At 48.1% G+C, this 26765-nt stretch overlaps 1 protein-coding gene and 1 long non-coding RNA gene across 2 annotated transcripts in view; both read left to right on the top strand.

Moving 5' to 3' along the window:
* Positions 1 to 387: 387 nt before the first annotated feature.
* LOC104493741 (collagen alpha-1(XXVII) chain B-like) lies at positions 388 to 6319 on the top strand (the record flags this gene model as incomplete). Its single annotated transcript, XM_010136471.1, has 3 exons — positions 388 to 458; positions 5233 to 5889; positions 5973 to 6319. Coding segments are annotated over 3 exons (1075 nt in total), but the record flags the coding sequence as incomplete, so codon positions are not given.
* Positions 6320 to 6436: 117 nt separating this feature from the next.
* The window catches only part of LOC104493740, a 24371-nt gene continuing 4042 nt past the window's right edge, over positions 6437 to 26765 (top strand). Inside the window, exons 1-3 of the long non-coding RNA XR_727796.1 lie at positions 6437 to 6671; positions 16018 to 16071; positions 23916 to 23969. This is a non-coding gene — a long non-coding RNA (uncharacterized LOC104493740). The remainder of the gene's footprint in view (positions 6672 to 16017; positions 16072 to 23915; positions 23970 to 26765) is intronic.

Below are 26765 nucleotides of genomic sequence, written 5' to 3'. Positions count from 1 at the left end.
GCATTCCTGGCATTCTAGACAGGGCAGGTGCAGTAGCGAAGGGGCTGCTGACCCGGCGCTGATGACCCTGCATCTCAAAACATCGGTCTGGTTCTTGTTCAAGGCTTGGTCAACAGCCCCCAATACCGCCGACCCCCCAATACTGTCCCCCAAAACGTTCCACTGAACTCAGGGTCTCTAAATGACTTGAAAGTAGCTGAAAGAGATCTCAGAACAGCAAGTGTGGTTCTGCTGGGTGCCCATTCTGCCTTTCCCAGAGATGTGTGGACACTGCTACTGACTTCGCTAGAATTGTGACCAAGAAGACCCTTAATGGGGGAGCGGGGGGCTAGTTTTTGTTCCTAATGCTGTAGGAACTCATTATTTTTATTTCTCTTCTAATTTTAGGGGGCTCTGCTTTCTCTGGACTGTATTATGTTTTAGCTGGTTCCTGGGATTCACACAGGGATATTCTGAAGGTAAATTACTTTTTCTTTTTTCCTCTCCTCTTTGAACCAAAGTAAAAGCCAAGTGCTTTGATATCTCTTTAGGACCATTATTAAATAATGCCTGAGCCCAGCACACAGAATTAAATGCATTTATTGCTCATCATTGCAGTGTTGATGATACAGATGACGTGGTTAACAGCTGGCAAAAGAACCAGTTCTTACAGGTGATTATGTGCCCCACAGGATTTTCAGAAGTGCCTGTCTGTCTGGGGGAACTGGTGGGAATGAAGCACTCTGGTGTGCCTAAAACGCTGCTGGCATCTGCCTGCGCTTGCCAGGACTTAACTGCTTTTAGAAAGTGCCCCTTGAGACTGGGGCATTAAGGAATTAAGTGTCTGGCAGGGGTTTTCCTTGAGCTGAATGCAACCCGATCGTGCAGGCACATAGGATGTTGTGCATACAGAAACGATGTGAGTTCTAAAAGTAAAAACAAATTTAAGGAAGAAAATTTCCACAGGGGTGGTTGATAGTAGAATGACTGTGTCTGGCTCAGTCCTGAGCAGCAGGGGAAGTGCACTGGAGGGGAGGGATCATGCCTCCACCTTGTCTTTACACCTCTTCTCCAGGCTTCCCCTCCCAGCGCTGCTGGGGACAGGACAAAAGATTGGGGTACAATAATCCGTGACCCCACAAGAGGAGATGGAAAGCTTCAGAGTCAAAAAAAAAAAAAAAGAAAAGAAGTTCACCTTTTCAGTGGGAGCTGAGCATCTTCGCAACATCTGTTTGCAGAGGAGCCATCTCTTCTTAAAATAGCAGCACCTCTTCCCCGTGGCCGCTTTACGCGGGTATATGCTGGAACCAAACAGCTTCCTCTGCAAGCAGCAGACAACCATAAGTGGACTAGCAGGCTCCAGGGTTCTCCTCTTAGTCTCCAAAACATGAAGGAAAAATAGAAAGTTGGTAAAAGCTCAGCTGTAAGCCAGCCCATGGAGCACTTTTTACAGCGGTGAAAAAAAGAAAACACATCCCTGCCATCAGCAATTTTGACAAATGTAATATTTTCCAAATTCTGCCTCAATGCAAAAGAGGTGAACATCTGGCTGGATTACCCAGTCAAGCAGTTTTCAGCGCAAGTTTTATGTCAGCTCATAAAGAGGCAGAACAAATACTGTGTCTCAGCGTCTCTTTTTTTTAAAGTAGGTTTTAGTACGCTGTTTTGCATATTAAAATCTGATCTCTACTGCTGATCTCTATTCATCATTTTACTCTCATGATAATTATGGGATGGTGCCACGTCTTTTGTAGCCATCAATCTACAGGAAACTTGCTTCGCTCTCACTGCATTACCTTAGTGTGGTAGATAACTCCCTTCTGAGATATGTTCTCTGTGATAAAGGAGTTTATAAAATCTTGCTTGGTTTCCCCCCCATCAGAGACAGGCTGCTGCTCTCCTGGGTACCAGAAAGCAAAAACTTCCAAGGAAGCAAAGCCTGTAATGAAACATGGGTGACTTGAGGCTTTATTTCAAACATGAGCTTTACAAAAGCAATAAGAGCTTGTTTACGGACCTGTGTGAGGATGAAATGAAGCCGATACTGCGGGCTTTTGAAAACACTGTAGTTATTACTATAAGGCTGAGGGGTCGTTCTGTGCACCGGAAAATCAGGAAAGAGAGAGAATGATTTTTCTATCAGTGTTACAGTGCAGAAGATGATGATGTAAGTGAGTTCGTCTGATGTGCCACTGACTAAGGGTCTGGACAGTCACTTGAGGAAATGTAGTGTCTATTTAACTTGATTTTGGCTGTGGGCATCCCATCTCAGCTGCTGGAATCTAGGAAGCTGCAAGTTATTTCTCTCCTGCCTTTTGGCTGCTTTTTCTTAAAGCTTTCTGCATGGGGAAACGGCGAGAGAGAGAGATGGGAAGGAAAGCAATAAAACATTTTATCCCCTCTTTCGGAGATGCTCGTGCGGTCGTTCAGGAATCTGTGCATCCCACTTCATGCAGAGTCTGCTAGAAAAGTTTTTCCCAGTTGCTCAAAACAAGAACGCTACAACGAGCTTCAAGGCACCTGGGACCAGGCAGCTCGAAGTGAATGGGTTTTTAAATAATGTGTTTTGATGGAAAAATCTACAGAGGAAAAAATTTTAAAGGGAAAAATGCTTTGCTGAACTTAGAGCTACTTAAGGAAGCCAAAATTACCTTGCGTTTTTTGTCAGTTGATGACATCCTGTCATCCCAGGGGATGTGCCCCACCAGCGCAGGGCAGTCGGCATGGGGTGGAGAGGCAAACGGGCTCTGTGCACAGGAGCCCTGAGCTGTGCGCCTGGACCTGGTGCTGGAAAATCCACGTACATGGCTTGCATGAGGTCTCTTTTAATCAGGTTTTGCGTAGGCATCTAGAATTTGGCTCTACCTTAGTGGGTCCTGGGACAAAGGAGGGGCTGTACTGTGCTTTTTTTTCCTTTTGAAGGACCGTTGGACGTGTTTGCTAATGAGGTGGTTGGATCGGTGTTGCAAACAGCAGCAGCATCCTCTGAGCAGGGAAACATCCTCACGTCTGTGCCAAGCAGCTACCAAATGAGTGGCACCTCTCCCTAGTAGAGACAGACCACTGTCTGTCTCTAGGAGAGGAACTAAAAATACGTGTAGATGTTGGAAGCCTGAGTCTAGCTCCTTCAACTCCTAGCTGGAATGGTAAATTTATTTCCTTAGGGCTAAATCCTGGTGCCTTTGAAGTCTGTGGCAAGGGTCCCACTTGACTTGCTAAAGCCAGGCCTTTACCTTTTCATGGGCTCTGGAGATTATCCAGTATGAAGATGCTGCTGTGATTCCTCTGTTCAGTGCAGCGAGGAGAAGGCTCTGCCTCTGCTGGGCTGAGGGACAGCCCGTTGGGCAATACAGTGGAAACACCGGGACTGGGCAAGGATTTCACGGTATGGGAGAAGTGCCATGATTTACACGTTCACGTGCTGTGCAGAGAATGATCCCCTCTGTGTAGCGTAGGAACATTTCCATCCCCTTTCACATCTGACCCACCTTCTCCAGGATAATCTTTGCTAGAAAATGAGTTAAGCTGCCTTAAAAAAGGGAGACGGGAAGAAAGCTGAGCTCAGACAAAGTAAATATTGATTGACTTTTTCTTACGTACAAAAATGGCCAAGGTTTTTGCCAAAGTCAAGGAACAAAGGTTTTCTCATTGTTCTGTAACGCTGCTGTCCAGGAAGGGAGAAGCCCTCAGACTGGCTTGAGTCTACAACACTTCTGGCCAACACTGAGGATCTCTTACATGCCAGTTCTCCAAATATTGGGTGTTATGCTGAATATTTAGTAGTTAATGGTGAAAGAGGCCAAATTCTAAGGTCTCTTTAGAGAAGGAGCTCATTTTTCCTTTGGACAACCTTTGATTTACTTTCCCCTTTAATCTAGGAGAGCTACAATCCCATGGTTTTAGTCGACGTGCAGCTGTGATTGTCACTGCTGCATTTCTGATTGTTAAACTCTTACCTTGCGAGCTCAGTGTTTGGATTACCCAGGCCAGCTTCTCCAAAGAGCACTTAAATACAAGAGTTAGCTGGTCATCGAGCAGTGGGGGTTGTCTTTGGAGACAGTGGAGAAGAGGAAAGGAAATACAGTTGACCTAGTTCGATGGTGGTAGTGTCACGGCAATCACTACAGCCTTTATCTGTCTACACCACGTAGGTAACATCTCTTATTAGACCAAATGTTTGAGCTGGAGTAAGTGAGCAAGCTTTTGGGTGCATGAGCACCTTTTTCAGGTCTGGGCAGATTTACCTTTGCAGCTTTTTCCTCGTAGACCTCAGCATCCTCCCCAGCTAAGTGGTTCAGCCAAGACTGTCTCCAGCTGGCTCCAGTTTGCGTTGCTGTTGCCTGCTAATCTGCCTTGGACTCTGAGCTGTGTGTGACTCCTGTTAGACCTCACGGCCAGAAACCCGAGGATTCTGCTTGGCTGTCCATTGCAGACTTCTCTTGAAGTCAATGGAGAACGATAGGTGCCTCTGGACAGTCTTGAACAAGGCACCTAACTCCTGGGTGAGGAGTGCTGGAGGCTCTGCTGCTCAGTGGCAGCCATCAGCAATTTCTCAGCTTTTCACAAACCAAGTCTGGTTCCTCCAACCTATTAAAATAATTTAAGGCTGTAAGATGATCCGCTGGGGAAAAAAGTGCTGTTGTTGAGAACATTAAGTAGTTCATTGAAATTTAGGTGCAATTTTTTTTATGCTGGGAGGCACCTTCCCTTCCCTAAACTCTCCAGTGTCTCAAAAATCAAATTCTTCTTCTTGCTAATTTGGAGAGAGGCAGATACAAGGCATTTGCTCCCTTTGAAAGTTCTGTTATTTGCCTTCTGGGGATATAAAATTTTGCAATCCCAGCTCAGTCTGTTCAAATGTCTTTCCAGCTGTGTGGTCAGTACTCAAAATTAAATCCCAGAGAAGTGGACTATTGGTGCTCAGTGGGAAATTTCCTTGAAGTGAGGTCAGCTCCCTCCAGAACATCTGGAGCTGGTTCCTGGAGGTACAGTGTAGCTAGATCGATGCACCATGGAGCTGATGCATTTTGGCAATTGCTGGTGACCAAGTTGAGCCTGCACTTGCTCCTCACACAACGTGCAGAAAGACCTATGTGCTCTGCATTCTGATTGTTTGAATGTATATATCCAAGAGGATGGTTGGGGTTTCCTGCATCCTGTTGCCTTCTTTCATGGACTAGTTTAACTCCCCCCATTCCCATCCAGCCCTTGTGTTGCCCAGCACCTCACATGCTCTTTGTGCTTCCCTTTCAGATGTGGATGTTCTTCAAAGACTGGGCCTGTCAGGGAAGAGGCCATCAAGCGGATGGTCCTCATCACATACAGTTCCTCAAGGAGTCATTCCTTTCAAATCAGGGGTCATCTTCACTCAGCGAGCACGTGTTGAAGCGCCGGTTAGCACCATCCTCCCCACAGGCTCCAGCAGTGACCTGCTCCTGGTGCTGAGCCTCTGCTCCCACCGCATCAACGATGCTTTTCTCTTTGCTGTCAAGAGCAAAAAGAAAAAACTGCAGCTGGGGGTCCAGTTTGTGCCTGGGAAGATCATAGTGTATGTGGGCCACAAGCGCTCTGTATATTTTGATTACAATGTCCACGATGGCCGGTGGCACAACATGGCCATCAATATCCGTGGCCAAACAGTCACTTTACTTACTTCTTGTGGGAAGCGCAGAGTACATGCGGATTTGCATTTTAAAAAGGACGAGGCATTGGATCCACATGGATCGTTCCTCTTTGGGAAGATAAACCATCATGCCGTGCAGTTTGAAGGAGCCATCTGCCAGTTTGATATTTATCCTTCTGCCAAGGCAGCTCATCATTACTGTAAATACCTGAAAAAACAGTGCAGGCAAGCAGACCCCTACCGGCCGAACCTACCCCCCCTCATCCCCCTCCTGCCCAGGGATCCCAGTGCGTCCCCAAGTATCCCACCGCGTATGGAGCCCTCACGGCAGGGCCTGAAAAACTTGACCACTGCTGCCCCATCCCTGGAGTTTGGCAGGGTCACCCCACCCCTCAAGACTCGGGGTTCAGGTGCAACAACCATGGCATTGGGACCATCCCCACCATCATTGCCAAGACTGATGACCAAAGCCACAAAGGTCACAGTGGCCCCATCTCCTGTTGTATCGAGTACTGGAACGCTGCCACCCAGACGTTCGCTCCCTCGAGGGACGGTGACGACCCTCGGGGTATCTTGGCCCACTCCCAGCATGCGCGTGGAGAAAACTCCCCTCCCCACTACCAGAAAGGCTCAACCAACCAGCCAGAGCCCTGCCACAGCCGGCAGGAAGGAGTCCAAGCAAGAGACCAAAAAGATCAACAAAAACCCCACCAGTGAGCCCCCTGAAACACCCAGTACTCTAAAGCCAGCGAGGAGGATGAGGGATAACACAACCAGCAATGTCCACTTTGTCACCCTGAAGCAAACCCCACAGAACCCAAACAGTGGGCCTGTTCCAAAGAAGCACGTGCCGTCCCCCACCAGGAAGGTGGATCCTAGTACCATCCCTCTGGTGTACACCAAACCGCCCCTGGTGTCTGCCCGTCCCGTCTCTGGAGCCAGGGCACAGCCCTTCAACCTCACAACTCCAGCTGCGACCGATGGCTATCAAATCTTCGAGGCCCTCGGACCCACACCATTTCCATTTCTACTGGGATATCCAGGAGCGAAAGGAGAGAGAGGACCCCAGGTAAGATCAGGCTCTCCAGGTTAACCAGTCGCAGCTCAGCTGAATGGTTGGTAGACCAAAACCTACAAGGGTTAGTGGAGTGACAACTCAAATTAGCAGCCAAACGCTACTGCATACGTGATGATCACAATTTTGGAATGTATCTCAAGGTAAAGTTCAGTGCTCTGTGATGGTGGATGTGGTTAAAGCTGCTGCCCGACGTTGGATTTAAGAAAGAAAGAAAAAATATCCCATCTTCCTTTCTACGATAATTGCTGGTTAAAATTCTGATGGCCAGGTTGGGGCTCTGTTCTACACCCCTGTTTTTCTCTCACAGCCAAGAGGACAGAACTGCTGGTCACCTTCCAAAGAAAACCCCATCACCACAGATTAACTATTTTGTAACCCCGGTGGTTAATTGGTTTTGTAACTGAAGTCCACGTTTCCAGCAAAATGCCCTGTTTAAGCAACTGCAAGTACAGAAATTGCTTCAGGAATTACGTTTTTTTTAAAAAAACTCTCCTCTGTTTTTATGGTTATAAGTTAATTTATTTTTTTTATTTCTCAGAGCCTGCGTTTAAAATGTGCAAAGAGTTTCCTTTATAAATTTAACTACTGCATTCCACACACAATAACCGCTCTCAGGGCGTATATCTTGGCCAGGCTAGAAGCGTACACACATTTTGTAATGCTAAAAGCAGTCAGGCCGCAGTAACTATCTGCTAGCTGTGGGTTTTTTTCTTTTTCAAATGCAAGAATGCAAACAGGACCTCTAAACTGGCCAGCTCTGGGGAGGATTTGGTGTTCCAACCCAAGCCTTTTGCGATATTGTGTGTGTGAGAGAGGGGTTGTACGTGTAAAAAGTTTCTCCCAGACGGAGTCTTTGGTTGCCAAGTTTCAGCCTACAGCAAATTTTTACAGCTGACTTTTTAAAATAGTGGCAGGGTTTGCAATGGAAATATTGAGACTGGCTTAGGGAGCACAATCAACAGCACTTGTCTGTAGATCTGCTGCTCGAGGTGGCGAGTACCACCTCCAGCGTGGTGGTTGTGTTTCCCCAAGCCCTCAGTGGGTGCTGACCTGCAAGGGCTGCGTTTCCTGCCTGTCCCGTTTCGGAGCAGTGCGGGCATGTCTCTCCTTGTAATTTGGGGGGGATTGCCTTTTGTTCATGGTTCCCACCTCTGGGAGGGGTGAAGGTGCTGCCCTGGCTGGGGGGTGCAGCGTAGGCTCCTGCCTCGCCTTAGAGACGTGTCCCTGAGGTAGTCTCTGTACTTGGGGGAGTTCTGCTAAATCGCTGAGCAGACAGGGTGAGAGTCAGCGGTTTGAGCTTTGGGCAGTCCTCCGGCTTTCATGAGAGTCATCTCAGACATATCTCCAAGAGGAGACATTCAGCAATTGTGAACTTTCTTGAAACTTCCCTGTGAGGGTGGCCTGCTCTGAGTCCAGAGAAATCCGGACCTTTTCCACCTTCTTGCCCTGCAAGTGGCATAAGGGTGACCAAGCTCCAAGTCCCCACTTCCCCCTGAGATGTGAAGAGCTTATTATTGAACTGGAGTGGAAAATCCCTCTCAGCATGTGAATCATAGCAAAGAAATGGGTTCAGGCTGTGGAGGGCTGAGGGAAGAGATGGCAGGGTTTTTCCATCCCCTCTGAGAACAACTGGAGTCCTGAACTGAGGGAGAGCAGAGCATTTTGAGGCTCTGTCTGGCCTTATCCTCTTTGACTGCTGGAAACAAAGTCAGCACTTTGGAAGGGAAAGGTTATGGCTTGGCTGGAGCTGGCTGCCGTGTGGTGCTTGATAGCTCCTGTGACTCACTCGGGGATCTCTGTACCGTACTTTGTTGGATGACTCTGACGTGGGAAGAGAGAGAGGAGAAAAAGCCGGGATGGGGATGACATGTTGAGAAATTAATGCAGCACTTCTAAGGCCAGACGAACATGTTTCAGAACAAGTGCTGATAAATCCTCTGTGCTTGAGTAATTACCTGGCGCCATCCTCACGGTGCTGGGCAGACGTTTGTGGTGAGGTCAGCGCAGCCCTTCCTGCTCTGCTGCGTGATATCGCAGCCCAGCACTTCCCCCAAACGGGGCAGCTTACGGGCTGGGAACGTCATTCACAGAGTCTGGGACGCGGCTGGAAGGATAAGGTGATTAACTGGTTTTCCCCATTGTGTTGCCTAGTACAGGGTCTCCTCCAGTCTGTCACTGGGCAGACAGTCACTGGGCGAGTACGGAAAACTGCCTCTACCTTCTCGGCAAGGATTGGGGACGCCTTGGCAAGGATTTATGGGCAGAGACAGGCTGGCAGCCAGCAGCACCTTGCCTGTCCAGAGAGAAAGGACTGTCTTTCACCCTGCTCATCCCAAAATCAGGGTTGAATGAGAGCTGTGGCGTGAGGCAGCGATGACTCAGGCACTGTGGTCTCTGGGCAGTTCTAGCTTCATGAATGCTACCAAATAACCGTGGTATAATCTTAGCTGTGCAGAAGGGCCCTCTCCCCACAATGGAAGGAGATGTCTGTGTGGTTAGAGGAGTGCGAGTGAGGGGCTAAAAGGATCTCTTCCCCTAGCAGTAAAAGGCAGCACCCTCTGTGGATTACTGTGTCCGAAAAGACCTCCGCTGTGCTGCGCAACAGGAAATGAAGGCACTGCATCCCACATGCAACTAATGGCAGAGCATTAATTCTTCAGGAATGTTGGGTTTGCTGGGCGGCTAGAGGAGGGAGGGTAATACGTTCTTAAAAAAGAAAAATTTCTTGGGAACCATTAATAACCACAAGCATTTGGGATCTCTGCTCTAAATTTCTTTTGGAGGGGGGAAATAGCAATAAGAACACCCGAGCATCGTGCTAAGTCAGAACACAGCACTGACTCAGCAGCTGGCCAGGGTCCCTCTGAATCATCCCCACGGCTGCCCGCAGCACCTCTGCCGAGCCTCACTCGAGATGTCCCGTCCCTGCGCGGGGCCAAGTGGGCTTGCGGAGCGGCGTGAGCCCCGCACATGGCTGCAAGTAGCTTGGACACCCACAAAAGAAAAATCTGTATCCAAAAATGGTGTTTGTTGCCAGCACGCAAAGCCCTCAAACACTTGTTAAGGCTGTGATAGGTGTTCGAATACTTCGGTCTATAAGGTATCATGAGCTTGTATCTACCTGCAGCAGGTTTGACAGGGAGATTTAGGGGGCTGTAGCCCCCTCCCCTGCCATCAGTGCTGCCTGCAGGGGTGGGTGTGCTCTGTGTAATGGGGCAAAGCTGCAGCAAACCCCCTGCCCTGGCACAGCTGGGTTGTCCCCAGCATACCCCAAGATGGACCTTTCTCCTCCTGTATAGTAAGGCTGTAACTCCATAGCTTTTTGGCCCCTATAAACAAAAAAGACCCCAGAGTGACTCCTATGACAAGTGTCTGAGGGTTATTTTTAGGGTAAGAACACCATAGCTGGTGCTGAACGTGCAGAGGAGCAGGCTGAGTTCACGAAGAGGCTGCAAAAGCATTGAGTAACGCAAGAGGAGCGGGGAGAGAGCGTGTTTCAAACGGCTCCCCGAGTCGGAAGAGTCGTGGGACGGGTGCGCCAGCAGCCTCCAGTTCCCGGCCGGCGCGGTGCGCGGCCAGGAGCCCCAGGTTCGAACCCTGGTGGCAGCAGGCCCAGGCAGAGGTGTGGCAAAGCCGCTTTCCAAAGGCAGATGTGTTTGAGTCTAGACTGCTCCAGCTGCCATCCTCCACACGAGCAGTTTGTCTTGGAGCCCGGCTCCTTTCATAAAGGCGCGATCCCTGCCAAGTCAATCAGTGGGCAGGGGAAAGAAAGGTGATTGGGAACGCCGATAAAATATGAAGTGCCTGTTTCCAGTCTTCCTTGTACCAGAAAAGGCTACTCGAGCTGACAGTCGATGATAAATTAAGGAACACCCAATGTGTTTCAATGTCGCTTAATGAATGAGTCATATTAATAAAAAAAATTGCAGGCTTTGTATAATACATGGGAAAAGTTTTAGCCTCACTCACACAGTTGGATCATGATTTTTTTGCTAACCAGAACTATCCCCTAAGGGAAGGTTTTTTGCAGGCAGATGACTAAAGCATCAGAGAGCTCTAATTCTGTAAAACAAAGCTCATTTTGAAGAGCATAGTTGAAAGTGTGATCGAGACAAATGTGCTGCAAAGGATCCAGGGATGCATTGTATAAATATACACAGGTATTTTTATAAATCTTTAAAAATAGAAAGTGAGTGACAGATGTGGGATCCCTCTATTTCTTCACACCCCATCAGACTTCCTTCCAAGGTCTGAGATTGCTCAAGAGCCTGAAGAGCCTCGTGCAGAGACTGTTCCTGAAATGTCTCTGTAGAAAAGCTGCTTTCATCAAGCTGGAATACTAATGCATTCTTACGTATTGTGCTGCCACTCTGTGAGGAATTCAGTTGTGGACGAGGACTTTTCCGTGATAGGTGTTGTACAGATCCAGAATAAACATCTGTGTCTATTGCGGAAATCGTATTACAAGACTGGCTTTCCACCAACATCTCGGGTCCTGCCAGAATTATGAGGGCTTTTTCTTTTTTAGGCTGGTTGAAACCCAGATGTGTCCAAATTTAATATGATAAGCCTGCCTTGGAGAGGAAAGTAACTGAAGTGCAGGATTTTTTTTGTCCCCTAAATTCCGGATTTCAGACAGTACTTCAGGCCGAGTTTCAGTGCAGGTCCTGTCTCGCCCTCTGCACAATGCCTGGCGAGGACAATGAGGTGAAGCGGGGTTGGCATGTCGTTTGAAGATGAGGTCTTCTCCTCCCCTTCTGTTCTCCTGAGCAGGGAATTTTAATTCTAGTGCTGCCCCAATAGCTGCTCGGTCCCTCCATGCTGGTGCTCCCAGATGTCATAGGCTAAACAGGGGATTTGTGGCAGTGTGAAATGTGCCTCATCTTCCTGCGGGAAGAAAACGAGACGGGTTCTCTATCTGCAGAGGTAACATCGCTGCTCAGAACTTGGTGCCAAAGTGGGGAGAAGCTTCTGAAGCTTTTGAACTCCCTTTTAATTTAGCTTTTACCACATGTATTAGCATCTGAGAAAGAAGAATGTTCTCTTCTCTCTCTTCAGTCCTTGCCGAGTTTTGCTCGTTGCAGGACGCACACCTCAAACGTAGCCTTTTCTGGGTGAAGGAGAGCTGTGCTGGGACACAGAGCAGGGGCGGCAGAAGTACCTTGGAGAGACCCTGAAGGGCAGATGTGTCAGAGTGCACTGGCATATGAGCTGAATTGCGTCCGGGGGAATTGCCTGCTATGTGCTACTACGCCAAGTACTTGCCCCTGGAGAAACAACCATGGGGACAATTTGCTGTGTGAGCAGGTTGATTCAGGAGTCACCCAAAAGGAAGCGAGTCATTTCCCAAACCACCAGCACCAATTCCTGTATGGATTACGCTTTCCTTCAAGGCCTCTCGGAACAGGTTCAGCCTTGCTCAGGTTTTGCTCCCAGCGGCCCCGCTGCGGGCAGAGGAAGCAGTGTGAGGAGGGTCACGATGTGGGAGAGGCAGAGGTGTAAACTGGCTGATCTCAACAGGAGAAGGAAATGGAGAGATTTCTCTTGTCCTCGGGGTCCGATGTATTTCCCTTTCAGACTACTTAGCTTAATTTTCCATTTGCAATTTGAAGCTTAAAAAGCTAAGAAAAAAAAGTCCCTTTTGCGCCAGAAAGTTTCCCAGCAGCAGCTTAGAATAAATCCTGTAATCGTTTGGTGGGATCAGTCGTTGTTGCTAATGCTACCGTGGGAAACTGAGAAGAGTTAAACTTTTATGTGGCTGCCGTTAGCTGCTTCTCAGAGCTGTTCAGGCTGGTTAACAATTCAGCTGTTTGGCTTGAGAAGAGAGAGTATCTGCTTCTGCCACGTTTCTCCTTGATCTCTGATTTTGCTTTGTGTGATAACAGGGTGTGTGTTCTCTGCCATCGCTTTGCAGAAGGGAGTAGGCAAGAAGCCAGCGAGACAGGAACCAAAGTGCTAGGAACAGTAGCTCGCTGCAGGAGGCTGTGGGCTTTGGTGATCTTGTGGGGCGTCTGTGCAATGGGAAGGCAAGAGCAGAGAAGTGATATCTTCCCCAGCTGCCAGGAGAAGGAAAGCCTCCTTCCCCTCCGAGCACCTCCCACTGCTCCCTACGGAATTCCTCAGGGATGCTCTGAAGGGTACAGTGGCAAGGTCCACACAGGCTCCGTGTGATCAGTTTAACTCTTCCCTGCGCCCTTGCCGTTGTGCGTGAGGGTGGAGATGCCCCTGGTGAGCACAGGGACTGCATGGACACTATCTCCAGGCGAACTCTAGCAGCTTGCTGCGTGGTGGCTCGTTGATAGCTGTCTCTTACTCTCCGTGTCTCAGAGCCGTGTGTTTTAAGTGGGACTGTGTCCATCATCTGTAAGTAGCTGGGCCCTCATTCAGTCTCATTCTCCTCTGGCTGCCTCTGCGGATGCGCAGTTTTCTTGGTGTGTGTTTCAGCGTTGCTCTCCAGACAAAGCCAGTTGTCTGACCTGGCTCTCTTCTCCGAGACCTTGAGCTGGATGGTATAGAGGTGTATGTATAGGGTACAGAGCAGAGGAGAAATGAGTTACTAGGGATGAACAGTACGTGTCCCATCCAATCCAGCCACCAGGGAACTGTGTGAGAAGCTAGACAGGAGTCTTGCAGTGCAACATGTTTCACAGCAAGCTGTTCTCCATCAGGCTACCCAGTCCTCTTCCATCTTCTCCCACTTCTAATTTAAATGTGGTCACACTTGTGCCTTATGCAGTTGCTGTAGTGGCTGACACCTTTTAGCCAGTCATCCCACACTGACTTTATGCCTCTTACTCTTCAGAACAGTGGAAAAGGTTAAGGCTGAAGGAAAGGCAAATTACACCAAAATGAAGTGATAGAGACTCCTGAATTATGTTCTGCTCTTTCTGTGCCGGTACTGCTCTTTCTGTGTTGCTCCAGCTATGTGCCTTTCTCTTAACTCCATATTCCCACTGCAGTGCAGGTATTAACTCTCTTATTTTTCTGTTAGCTTAGGTTTATTCTGAACAGCCCACATTTTTGGAGAAGGTATTTACTGAAGTGGCCAAGTACAATTGCAGCTGCTGTTAGCGGGAAGGTGGAAAAGGTCACCTCAATTCTGGTACGCAAGGAATGCACTTCTCAGACAGTTGCATCTTCTCTTTTTCTTCTCCTTTTAGGGGTAAATGGGGATGGGTTTAGATGGAGAAGAGGTTAAGGACTCGAATTAATCTTTGGTCAACTCTATTAACTGTGGCTGCATCAGTTGCATTGGATTCATGTTTTGGTAGTTATCTTCCCAACTAAAAGGGCAAGGAGATTTTTTTTTTAATAAAAGCTTGGATTCTGGAGCAAAATTATACACGAGGCTTAAAAATCCCAACAATCGTGTGTGTATTTGCACAGCTGTATAATTGCATTATGCACAGGGCCCTGAGCTGGCACAATGGCAGGTTCGAATGCTGTGTGTAGTGCTAAAACGAGGGTCAGCCCTATCAATGGGGGTTGTTAACACAAGGACCAGTTATACTGTGGTAGACAGCAATAAGCCACTTGCAGAGGGGTCAGACGAAGTGTCCCAGGCTATAGAGACTGGAAATCGCCAGGACGGGCAGCAGCGCTGGGTAGTAGCAGTGAGAGGGTGGTGAAGTCCAGCCCTGTGTGTCTCGGTGTGGGGCATCAGCTATGCTGTGCTGTGTAGGCTCTTACCCATTTAAAACAATCCTTTTTTTTGTTGTCTTTGCTACAGATAGAGCTAACTGCAGAAAAAAACAGTGATGATTCTTTTGATGTCCTGACAAATTCACAGACACATCTACCCTGGGCTCTTCCTACTCCTCTCCTGATTTTTTTTTTCTACTGTACCGAGTTGGGCTGGATGTCTTTTTTAAAAGATCCCTTTTATACAAATTGATTTGCTGCTTATGTATGGGAGTGTTTATATGTCACTCACCTATATGGTTCAGACAAGTTTCCTCTGTTCAAAATCTGATCCTGGGCATGAGGTTTAGGGCAGGGATCTCCAGGGTTTATTTTTGGTACTGAATCACACACTTGATGACTCCTGAAAACTGCATTAGAGATCATGAACTTTTCACTCTTCCCCTGGGCCAGCAACCCGCCGCAGAGCCTGAGCCGTTCTGCCTGGCAATCCTTCAGCAGCGTCAGGGTCAGCCTTGCAGCAGGCTCCGCTTGGGGCCGTCGTGCATGTGAGATCCCACAGAGGTGACCAAATGGGAAGGGAGTGAGTCTGTGCTGGGGCCGGAGCGTGGCCGCGAGGCTTGCGGTGCACCAGCTTCATGCGCTGCACCCATCTTCCCTGCAGACTGTGGCTCCTGGGACCCTCTCTCCTGCCCACCACACAGTTGGAGAGCTCAAGCTGCCTTCCAAATGTCCTTCAGTCTGCTGCTCTGGATCTCACTCTCTCCTCGGATGCAATGAGAACTTGTCTTTTGTAACAAGCTACTAGAATAGAAATCCTCCGGGAGACACTTTAATTAACAGTTATTCTTGTTAGACGTATCTGGCTTGGGGGAAAAGAAGTTTTGAGGAGCTATGAGGAGTTGCAAATGGTTCTCCAGAAATCTGAATTCTCCAGTCCGTTGGAAAAAATGAATGAATGTATGAATACATTCGAAGGAGTTCAAACCGCATTGGTTAAATATTTTTTCCTAACCTGTTTCAGATCAGTGCACAGCTGGGTGCCTGCTATCTCCACTTCGTTCTCACCCTCTTCCAAGAGCCCCCACTAGTCTGACATGTATGAGTTGACCTCTCCTGTATTACAGGACCATATTTATGAATTTCCAACATTGACACCAATTTTATTATATTTTACAATACACCACTTTAAAATATGAAGTACTGGGGCACAATTAGGTCGCAGCTCATGTAGGAACCTCCAATACCAAGAACTACACATCTCCCGCTGATACATGTTATGACACACCATGTCCTTCCCTCACCGAGGTGCTAACACATTTCTTCTGGTGGGTGCTAGCACGTAGCAGGAAACTCCGAAGCTGAGAGGCAGTGTTATCGCTGTGTTGCAGCTCGGGGCCAGGAGAGTGGAAGTGCGAAACACAGCTGTGACCGTGGGAATGTGGTCCACAGCAGAGCGATGTGAAGGCTCTCTCTGCTTTGTGGAAATACATGCTGCTGCAGATGTTACTGTGCATCGTGCTTTATCCCTTTAGAGTAATAGCATAAGTTAAAGAGAAATTCTGGCCATGGCATTATAACTGGTGCTTCTCCACAGGTCTTCTCCAAGCGGTTGTATTATGGGTCTCTCTGAAATGCTGTCAGCATCACTGTCCTGTCACAGAACTGTCGTTAATACTAATTTTTATTTTTCTAGGGTCCACCAGGTCTGCCGGGCTTACCAGGACCACCTGGCAAGAGAGGTTCCCGAGTAAGTCGTTTAAAATTTTCTATCTATTTGTACTCACATCTGCCTGTCCTGCTGTCCTAAGGGCTGTCGTACGGTCCTGTGACTGGCTGATTGCTTCAAGCCCCACTGGCCGCCTTCTTTTCTCTCATTCCTTGTGAAAAGTTTTCAGGGGGCTACGCTGGTGATTTGCAGCCTCCCTGAGCAGAGGTTTGGCCTCAGCAAAGGCTGGGGATGAATGTTTCCAAAGGCTGTCAGGAGAATGAGCTCTGTCTGTCTCATTTTGTTTCCAGAATCTATTCCTTCTTGCAGACCCAGTGCTGAGTATTAGCTTTGGCTGCTTTTGTTCTGTCCTGCACTCCCCTTAGCTTCCCAAATTACCTCCTGTGAGGTCCTTCACTGTCACCATGCCTTCACTACTGGGACCATGGTCTAGGACTAAGGACTCAACACAGAAGGTTGAGCTTTTGTGTTCCCCAGACTGAGAACTACTGAGTCCTTCTCAAGGTCTAAAGCAAAAATGTCTTAGGTGTTCTACAACATCCATTGCAGAGTCCTGAATTTCTTCTTCTCCACATTAGATTCTGATGCAGATTTTTGAACATTGAGTACTTTGCTGAGGAAACATCTGGTGCTAGTGCTGCAGCTGGCTGTGAGAAAAGCTTTCTGCATTGGTCTTGCTGCAGAAGTAGTCTCCCAAAGCTGGGCAACATGCCTGACCTGGATACAGTTAACTCTTGGCACCGTTTTCATGGTAGCATGGTGCTGTCCCACAAGGTACGATGATGGAGGCCATTTCCTGAGCACTGAAATGATGTGGCTTGGGAATCAAAAGATGCGAGTGTCTGAGGCTGGAAGAAGGGAATACTTGGATCTGTGATCCAGGCAGCATCCTGGCCTGGCAGCAGAGGGAGATTTCCTCACACACACTTGGCTAAAACTCAACCCCGTGTAATGTCTTCAAAGAACAACCAAGAGGCTAAGAGCTAGAAGGCTGTGCATTCCCTGAGGACACTTGTTACAGCCCTGTGAGATCTTGCAGTAACCAGTAAAGATAAATGCACCTCCTTTCTACAACAGTAAAAACCAAAAGGTCTGCAGGACCCCCCCACAGCTGGGCATACAGACCCGAACACTGATTTGGGCCGTGAGTGTGAGGCACTGGGTAGCACCAGGCACACATGTCTTACAGACAAGACAGTCTGTTCCACATCAGTTACACTACTAAGAGAAACATCAGCAGCTCTGGTGTCTTCTGTTTACAAATACCTGAGCACAACCACAACGAGTCACCCGGAGACTGCAGCTCTTTGCAGCTCCTGTTGAGGCTTAACGTTTGTTCTTGCCCCAGCTCATTACTTGAGAGAGGTGTTTGGTGTTACTTCTTGCAATCCTGTGATGTGCAAACTAGACCCCAGGTTTGGAGAACACAGCTGCATCCCCTGCCTGCTGTGTTACCAAATCTCAGCTCTACTTCTGAGTTCCACTCACTGCCTACTAAAACTTGAGGTTTTCTGAAGGAAAAAGCATTGTGGAAGATGTGACATAACTCTCCATGTCATTCCCCAGCTGTAGCATGCTCCATCCTGTATTTAAGATGAACTTCTGAATGACAATAAGCATCAGAGGAGTTCTGAGTTCTGCCAGCGGTGCTGAGAATCAGCCCAGGAAAGAGTTCCCAGTTAGGAAGTGCTTAGCACAGCTGAGCCTGGCTTGGCTCAGACCTCTGCAAAGAGGCTGTGCTAATTTTGGGTGGGGGCAAAAGGGTCACTCTGTGAATGTCTGGCCTGGAGCACTGGAGACAGAGACAACATAAGTTGTTTTGACTTTGCAACGTGTTTCTTCTAGTATTTTTTTCCTGTGGCTCTTTGGGGCTTAAGGATTCCGTTGCACAGAAGAAGAGCTGCCAGAAACCAAGTCAGGCTTGGGGGAAGTCTTGCATCTTTTGCTTTTGTTGTGCATGAGCCACATGCAACACAGCAGGGGTTGTGTGCTACCTCTGCCTAACCTGGTGCTCAAGCAAAGCAGCTGCAGAGTTCTTACACTAGCCCATGGGTAAGTCCTCATGAGGTGCCCCCTGAGGCTCCAGGGACGGTGAGTACTGCATGGAACGTCTCAGTGCTGAATGCTAGGGAAAGGGAAGGATTTTTTTCCTTGTCACCAGTGCAGTTTATGGCCTAAAGCATGAGACATAATTGCCCTTGTTGTAGCTGGCATAATTCCTACGTTATTAATGCTTATACAATTACTTGGCTCATTTGAAATTCTAGTAGCAGCATAGACTCATGACCTTCTGTGGCCCTGAAGTCAGTAATGTTGCTCTCTTGCTGATGTAGCACAGTCTTCCCACTCCTTTGAATTCTGTATGGTCTCTCTCTCGTTTCCCTTTCGCTCCCCATTCTGGCCAGGGTAAAACCAAAAGCTCTGATTAGCTTTTGCTTTGAGGGTGAGGCTGCGGTCAGTGACGGTAGGAAAGGCTGGCTGATCCCAGGGTTCCCTCTCCTTGTTTCCAGCAGGGAAGTATCGCTAGACTCACCGGTGCAGTCTGGATGCTGCTCTTCCACATCAGCAATGCCACCTGGTTTGCCGGTCTCTGTAACCGCCTGAAAGGGGCTGTGTTCAGGACACGACTCAGCAGTCAGGGGAGGCTAGCTGAGGGGTAGTGGCAGTCTGCTTGAAACTCGGTTTTTAAAAGCCAATCCCCATTTTATGCACATGGAATTAATTTTAGACCCCGTTGCTCAGCAGGTTCAGACTATAGCTGTGCTCTGCTCTCTGCAGCTGTGAAGGCAGAGATAGACCAAATGAGAGCTGGCTGTCACTGCTCAGCATTGCCCAGGGACTCCGAGGGAGAGGAGTAAACGCTGCAATTCTGATGACAGGAAACGATGGCTAGTAACGCTCAGGAGCTCTGCAAACCTGTGTAGACATCGCAGTACTGATCACGTGCTTTATAGGAGGGTTTTTTTCTCAGTATCCAGCTGTAGGATTGTTTTCAGCTTTCAAGTCTACAATAAAGAATTTGAGGCATAAGCAAGAGATCAGTCCACACTCCACACCGCTTCTCACTCTAACGTACCGTGCACCTGGGCAAGCGCCCGTGCCAGATCAGAGGTGCCTCTCGAAGGGAATGGCAGCTTTAGCAACGATGGGTTTCCCAAGCTTTATACGATGTGTAAGCTTTGCTGGGCATGTGGTGGGACAGCTTTTCAGTGGTCGCATGAGCGTGTGGTGGCACTTGGGTACACACCCAGCAAGCCAAGCAGCGCAGCTCTGTGCGAGCTCTTGCGGTTCAGTTCTGCAGCTGACCTTTGCATTTCCTCAAACACGAAGGTTTGGTGGGGAGGCGGTGGCGGAGGCTGGGTTTTGCTAGCAGAGCTGTGCTAATGAGCTCTACAAGTTACTGTCAACAAGAGGCTCCCAGTGGAGCAGTAACTTCTGCACCACTGTAGCTTATTCCTGCCTCTCCCAGGGCTCACTCATGCTTTGCCCTCGCGCTGTCTGCAGGAGGGGCTTTTGCCAGCACCTCTACGTTGATCCCTCCTTTCCATCCCCACTGTATAGTTAGACGACAAACTACCCACGGTTTCATCAGGACTGTACAAAAGCACTGCAAACCGTTATATTTGATACTGTGATACTTAAATGCTGCCTTCCAGGCAAGCGCTGTATAAATCCTAATTACCTGTCCCCCTCCTACGTGAAGGAGACAGCAAGCTGACGCGTGACAGATGGGAGCCCAGTTGTTGGCTTCACTCCCAGGGCAGCAAGGGAAGAGCTAGGGTCAAACTTTACAAAACAGTTAAATAATTTAGGAAGGCAGACCCCACTGGAAGTCGATGTCCCTCTGTAACAGGGGAGCAAACTCAGGTACAAGGAGAGTGTTTTACCCATGTCCATGCAGCAGGTCAGAGGCAGAATCAGGAGTAAACAACCTGGCATGCTGCGATTGCTTGGTTTCTTTGACCTCTCTGGTACAATACTGGAGAAATCCCAACAGAGGGGGAATACATACACACAACCTGGTGCTGCAGGATGCACTTGCCAACCTGTGAACCTCAGCAGCTTGAAAGATTGCAAGGTCCCGGTGTAACATGTCCTTGTTACATTTGGTCTGTGGTTGCAAAAAATCTCCCTTTCCTTCAAAATGCAGGGCTTCCCTCCTAAAACAAGCAAGAACTTAGTCAGCTGTGGAGGTTCCACTGTATCCTCATTCCATTAGGAAGATTTTTCCAATTTCTGAAAAGAAGTGTTTAAAGAAACAATTTGTTTGGCTTCACTTCAAATATTTAGCTCATTCGTCAGCAAGCCAGAGGTCAGAGAGGGATCTGTAGGTCAGGAGCAGAAAGAGTTGTTTTACACAGTAAAACCCCAAGACATGATGAGTTTTGAATGAGTAGTCATTCCTCTGACAGAAGCTTTCTAGCATTTAGCAGGAGTTCGGAGGAGGTTTTTTCCCCTCCTTGTGAATGCTGGAGGCACGGGGGAAGCTGGGCACAGTTACACTTTTGTTAATTTTTGAGGGCCGTGAACCATTACGCATAAAAGCGCTTCTGTGAGCAGAGTCCCATCTCCAGGCACATCACAGAGATGAACTAGATGGCACAGTGTAGTTCTCAAGTAGCATCGTTCAAGTAAAGGACATTCCAGGGAGATGACAAATCCTGTCACCTTTGGGAAACCTCCTCCCCTCCCTTGGAGAAGACATTCAGGGATTGTTCTGGTCTCTGTGCCTTGGGCCAGCCGCTGTTCCATGGTAAAATTTTCCGTGGAATTTGACACAAGGCTTGGAGGATCCCAGATGTGAGTTTGCTTGCTGCTAGATCAGATTGTTTCAGCAGTTATAAGGGAGCCAAAGCAGCAGGTAAACAGGCACGAGTGCAACCCCACGTGCTGTGGGATTCTTCTCTTCAGTCGTCTCAGCGTTGTCCTGTTCTGTGTGTAGAGAAGAGGAGCAAAACTAATGTATGATGATAAATATATTTAGGAGAATCCTAATTTCTAGATGTGAGTGGGAAATTGAATTAAATCCAGGATAGCATGACTAAAATATAGCACTTAACTATAAGACTATAAAGCCATTAACTCTGGTTGCTTCTCCATGAAAAGAGAGCTCCTTCTGGGAGCACTGGTTAGAGCTGGGTGATAGTGCTGGGCGCAGTAAAAGCAAGGAACATTGGACTGGGTTTAAAAAAGGGGGGGACGGGTAGCTTGGGGCACGGTGACTGTTCTTGAGGCGTGCAGCTCAGTGTGTGGGTGAATTTGCAAGGTCTGCCCATTCCGATTGTGTATTGCTAACAGCTCCTGGGGCACACGCTCTCCTGTACCGTTGATTACTCAGCCTGTCTAACTGTACCACCGCGCACCTCCCTCCTCTGCCAAGAATGTAGGTGTAATCACAGATTCAGGACTAACCGTGTTGGAACACATCGAGATCAGTTGTTTTCTACCATTTTTAGGACCACTGCCAGGCTACGCCCTTTTCTCTCCACAGTTACAAGAGCAGTTTAAAATGTCTAGCACAAGCCCTAGACTTGGTTACAGCAGTTCCTTGTGCCCCAGACTGGACTTCCCCCAGTCACTTCATCAGCAGGATGTGGCCACTTCTCACTGGGATAAGACCACGTGTCTTTGAAACCAGGATGGGTCTCTGACCTTCCTTTGCCTGGATCGCAGGGTATGAGTGTCATCAGTGGTAAAGGCTTCATCTTATATCAGGAGCCTGTGTTTTTGCATAATCACATATTTTGTCACTGGTTCCTGGGACTAGATTCTTTCTCTCTTCTTCCCCCCTTTTGCTTAAAGCTTTTTATGACTTCGTTGCTGTACTTTGGTGTAGCTCTGCACTAAATTTTGCTGGAGGTGTGATTAGTCTCTTACCCAGGAGCTCTTGATCAGCAGATGAACTTCCTACATTCCAGATTTTCTCCTGGAAACTATCCTTTTCAGCTAGGAGTCACACCAAACCCATCTGACACCGTTTTAAGCCTGTCCCAGGCTATGGTGGAGCACTGATTTCAACTAACTGCACCGAAATGGGCTTTGAGCCAAACTGCCTGATTCCAAAGTTGAATAACAGCTAAATTCCCTCCTCAAATTTAGCAGCACTCTGGGTTTCTGAACCCCGTTGAGAGCTACCTAGATTATTGCTTACGTGTAAGAACTTTTTAGGAATTCATCTTTTATAGGGACTTTACTGTTCTGATTTCTATCACTTAATTTTCATGGATCTCTGAGACCTGGAAGATCTTGGTTTGAAACACTTTTGCTACCACAGACTTGTGGAATTACCTTTAAGCAGTGCATTAAGTCTCTGTTTCAGCGTCCCCCTCGATGAGGTGAACAGATGATGCCCTAGTTTGCTGGGAAGATGAATTTAGCTAAGACTATCCGGTGCACAGTTACTCTGGTTACAGCAGCTATGTGGGTTTTCAAATGACAAGTTAATACCCAAACAACTTAATTTTAATTACGAGCTATTGTGGTTTCACTGGATATTCACAGCCAGGCTAAACTATCAGAGAATTTCAGGCTGAAAATTTAGAAGGGAATTAAGAATGGGACATAAAATTTATTTGGGTAAAAAAAAAAAAATTTGAAAAGTTCAGCCTGGGCCTTTTAATTGGGCAGCCTCTTAGAGCAGAGCAGCGTGTGTTGTGAGATGACGCTGAGCAGTCAACAACAGTCTATGCCACAAGATAGAACCGCAAAGTAAAAAAGGCATTATTTTCTATTGCAGTGCAGTGAAAATAAAACTGGATAACATCAGCACACTGATGTTCCTTCCAAAGAGAGTAAGGGCACTGAGCTTGGATGGCAGTCGCGTGTTGAACTGCAGTGATTTTTCCTTGGAAATCAGACCCTGAAGATTTTGGCCCCACATATGGCAAAATGCTCATTGGAAATACTACAGCTTACTGAGAAAGTGTCTGAGTGGCTTTTTATCCCTCCCTGTACTCCTCCTCACTAGAGGGGATGTTAAAGCTCTCCTCTCCGTGGTGTAAAGCTCACACACAGTCTTGGCAGAACAGGAACCCTTGGGATTGAATCTTCAGGTTGTTTCATCTCCCAGGAACGTGTTCAAGAGGACTTAGAATTGTTATTGCTTCTGCCTGAAAGGTTAACAGACCTTCTGTGCTGTATGCAGTGCTGGGATAAACTATTCTTAGCTGCTTATTCCAGATAACTCCTTAAATAGTCTTCGGAAAATATGCAGGGTACTCTTAAAATGCGGTGTGAAAGGAGACACTGCTGTATGTGATCTGAGGCAGATGCTCTAACAGTGCCATTGGCTTGTGAGATTTACATAGATACAAATGGTTTAAATAGGGACTTACTCCTGCTCCCCCTGTTTTGCTGTCCGGCCATCCATTCTCTTCCTAACCTCTGAAGTCAAAAACCTGGTTGCCTTGTAAGGAAAATGAGTTTCATCCCAAATAGCTGAACGATTTTCCTTTGGAAATTACTTCTGTTCTCTTCTGGTTTGGCCAGTCGTTACCACTCCCGCACGCTTCCGCTCCCCTCTGCCTGCCTCCATCTCTTTCTGCCAGGGCTCCTTGCAGGCCTTTGACTGCCCCGGCTCCAAGGTAGTTTCTGTTCCTGGTTCTGGAATATTTAGGTCACCCAAACTGCCTCATTGTCCTGATGTGTCTTGGGGTGACAGACACACGTGCCCTTCCATAAAGGTAGGTGGGGACAAGCAGCCAAATTTCCCCTCTCTGAAGGCACTACCAAGGGTCCTGTTGGACCTGCCTCTGCTGGGTGCCGCCGCTGTGCTGTCAGACCTGGTTACAGCCCGTGACTTTCTGGAACTAACACAGATGCCCACTGACTCCTTTTGACTCCATTTTGGTTTTTGTGTTTTTTAGGGTCCCCCAGGTCCCCATGGAAACCCTGGCTTACCTGGCCCCCCAGGCCTGAAAGTAAGTATTAACTGGCATGAGGAGATTCAGCTTTCCTGCGTCGGAAGACATCCCAGTGGGATGAACAGCTTTTCTTTACCCTGTTCTTTACTCTGTACAAAATGACGAGTTGCTGAAGCCATTTCTCCCCTCCCCTGTGCTTGCACACAGCCCCTCCAGCAGCAGAGCCCAGCCAAAGCCTGTTCCTGTGCTTGTGAGAGACCCTTCTCTGTGCCTCGGTTCTCCCTAATGTCAAAGACTGCCTAATTAGGATCCTGCTTTAAGCTATGCCTGTGCCAGGGAGCAAGCTGCTACGTTGAGATGAGGGCACTGGAATGCTCCTACTCTGGAGCCTCACCAGGTCTGGATTGGATTCCTCTGCTTTCTCATTTCTTTTCTCTGTACATTGCAGCCTGCTCTCCCACCTTTGGTTTCAGACAGTGGCAGGGGGGACTCACAGCAGCCACCTGCCTCTTCTGCCTGACTCCTCCTGAAAGTCCCTGATCTCTCCTTCCCTCTCCAGAGTCTCTGGGAGCGCTGACCTCCATCAGTCCTCCCAGTCTTACCCCGTTGCTTCCTTCTAGATGTCCTCATCTCTCCCATGAGGTTCCTCAGACCTTCTCCTGCCATTTCAGGAGCCCTGTTTTGCCCTTTTCTCCTGTCCTCACATTCACCCTGGGGTGCTGCTGCCAGGGTGGGCTCTGGAGTGCTGCAAGGTGCGAATCGCCCCTGCAGCTGAACCTCCTCCCTTTGCATGGGACTTTAGCACAGCTGGGGCTCCCGAGGGGAGCTCACCCAGGCACTGCAAAACCCGTCAGAAAGGTGATTTAATGCCCAGCTCATTCCTGTGTATAAGCCTTTGTGTTACCTAAAGATTGTGACGTTCCCAGGAAATTGGGTTGGTTTGTTTTGGTGTCATTGTTTACACAGAAACAGATTTACATTTTATAACACTTCTCTGGGACTGAAGAGCAGTTGAGTTTTGAAAGGCAACACTTAACCAGGGTTTGCACTACCAAGGAAGCTGTAGGGTGTCTCAGCCAAACGTAGAGAACTGTACGAGCAAGAGTCCTTTCTCGTCATGATCTCATCGGTAGGCAGGGATGTTACGAACACTACTGATGCTCTGGGAAAAAGATTCTGGAAACTTGGCACACTGCTTCTACGTGATTAAACATCAGGCACTGGAGGCACGCTGGTGAACAGCAGCTGTTTTAAATTCTGAACTGTAGTTATATGGCCTGAAAAGTGAGGCTGTAAAAGTTCCTCGTCTTAGTGTTCTGCATTTATTCTCCATCAATGACTTCCACATCACACTTGTTGAGTTTTATATGTCAAATCAAAGTTCTTTTATCTAACTTCCAGTCCTGCAAATTCAGCCTCGTTCAATCTATAGAGTAAAACTATGTTCCTAGGCTATAGGATTCTTTTAAAACACTTTCAGCTTAAAGCCTTGTCAGAAATAATCATTTGGCTGTAAAGCTGCATTCAGTTTATCTCCCACTAGAAATAAAAACCTCCTGTCAGCATTTTTCCTCCATCTTGATGCGTGGTCTGGCACCAGGAAGCCCTCAGAGGACGGATAGCTGTAAAGTCTTCAGCAGAGATGTGGTGTCATCGGCCTGTGCGATAGATTGTAATTTTGTCCAGCCACCATTTGCAGGATTCGGCTGTTCTACATGATGCTTCGTCAAAAGAAGTATTAAGCGTGTGATGGGATGTCAGAGCTGTAGGTCAGTCCGGGCCTGGGTATAACTTCACCTCTAGCAGGGAGAGCCTGCTCAGCCACGACTCCAAGATCTTTGCATAAGCAGCACTTTTTGGAAGGTCTGTATCAGATCCCAGAGTTCTGAATTCCCTTAGTCCTTTAATTTTGCTGGTGTTACACCAGTCCCAGAAGATGGATTTCACACAAAGAAATTATATTTCATCTCCTTGCAGTTTAAATGTCACTAGCCTTCAGCAGGCTTGACAAACCTGCACCTGGGACCTGATATCTTCTTAGTAGACGCTGCCCCTGGCCAAATGATGGGCTTGTGAAAGCTCAGCTGCACAGCAAGGCGGAGCAGCCCCAACTAGAACTTCTTTTGCTGAGAGCCTTCAAGTGGCTGCTGGACTAAGTCTTCCCTTGACAGTGGTTAATACTATGGAAAAAATGAGCAATCCAAGGAAGGAAGCTGAAGTTTCCCAGATAGATACAGCTTGGAAACAGTGACTAACACCAAGCCATTGTCACTGAGGAAGTAATCCAGGAGCATAATCTTTATCAGCCGAGTTAACAGAGGACTCCTGGGGTCAGGCGAGGGATGTGTTGTGGCATTGCAGCTGGCAGGGGCAGATGTGCGCGTTGGTGCATGTCTCTTGTCCAGTCGTGTTGCGCTGGTGAGCAGCAGCGTTGTCTTGTTGGACGGCTACGTTCTGAACGGGTCCTGTGCAGAGCCCACCTCATTCTCGCCACTGGAGCTGAGCGCTTGTAACTCCTTGTGCTTGGGAAGCTGATCTCTTGCACAGAGCCATAGGTGGCTGTTGAGCCAAAATCCTGCTGATCTGCTCGGGCATGGTTCCACCACCTTCAGTAGCCCTACACCCGCTCGTGCCGCCGGAGAATTTAGCCCGTGGTGCTTTTCGCGGCTGCTTAAAAGGACTTCTTGTCACTTTTTACATTCTGTTTGTTGTCCTTGGCAGTTGCAAAATTGCTATTGCATCTAGTTAGCAAAGACTGATTATAGTAGATAACCTCTTAAACGGTTGCAGACGTGCTGGGCTGGGGTTGTGGCTGGCTCTGGGAACCGTCAGAGTCTGGGGGGGGGGGGGGGG

Source organism: Buceros rhinoceros, unplaced genomic scaffold (genome assembly GCF_000710305.1).
Source record: "Buceros rhinoceros silvestris isolate BGI_N320 unplaced genomic scaffold, ASM71030v1 scaffold23835, whole genome shotgun sequence".
Lineage (NCBI taxonomy): Eukaryota > Metazoa > Chordata > Aves > Bucerotiformes > Bucerotidae > Buceros > Buceros rhinoceros.
Note: the sequence above shows the minus strand (reverse complement) of the source record. Positions and strands in the feature narration are given on the sequence as shown.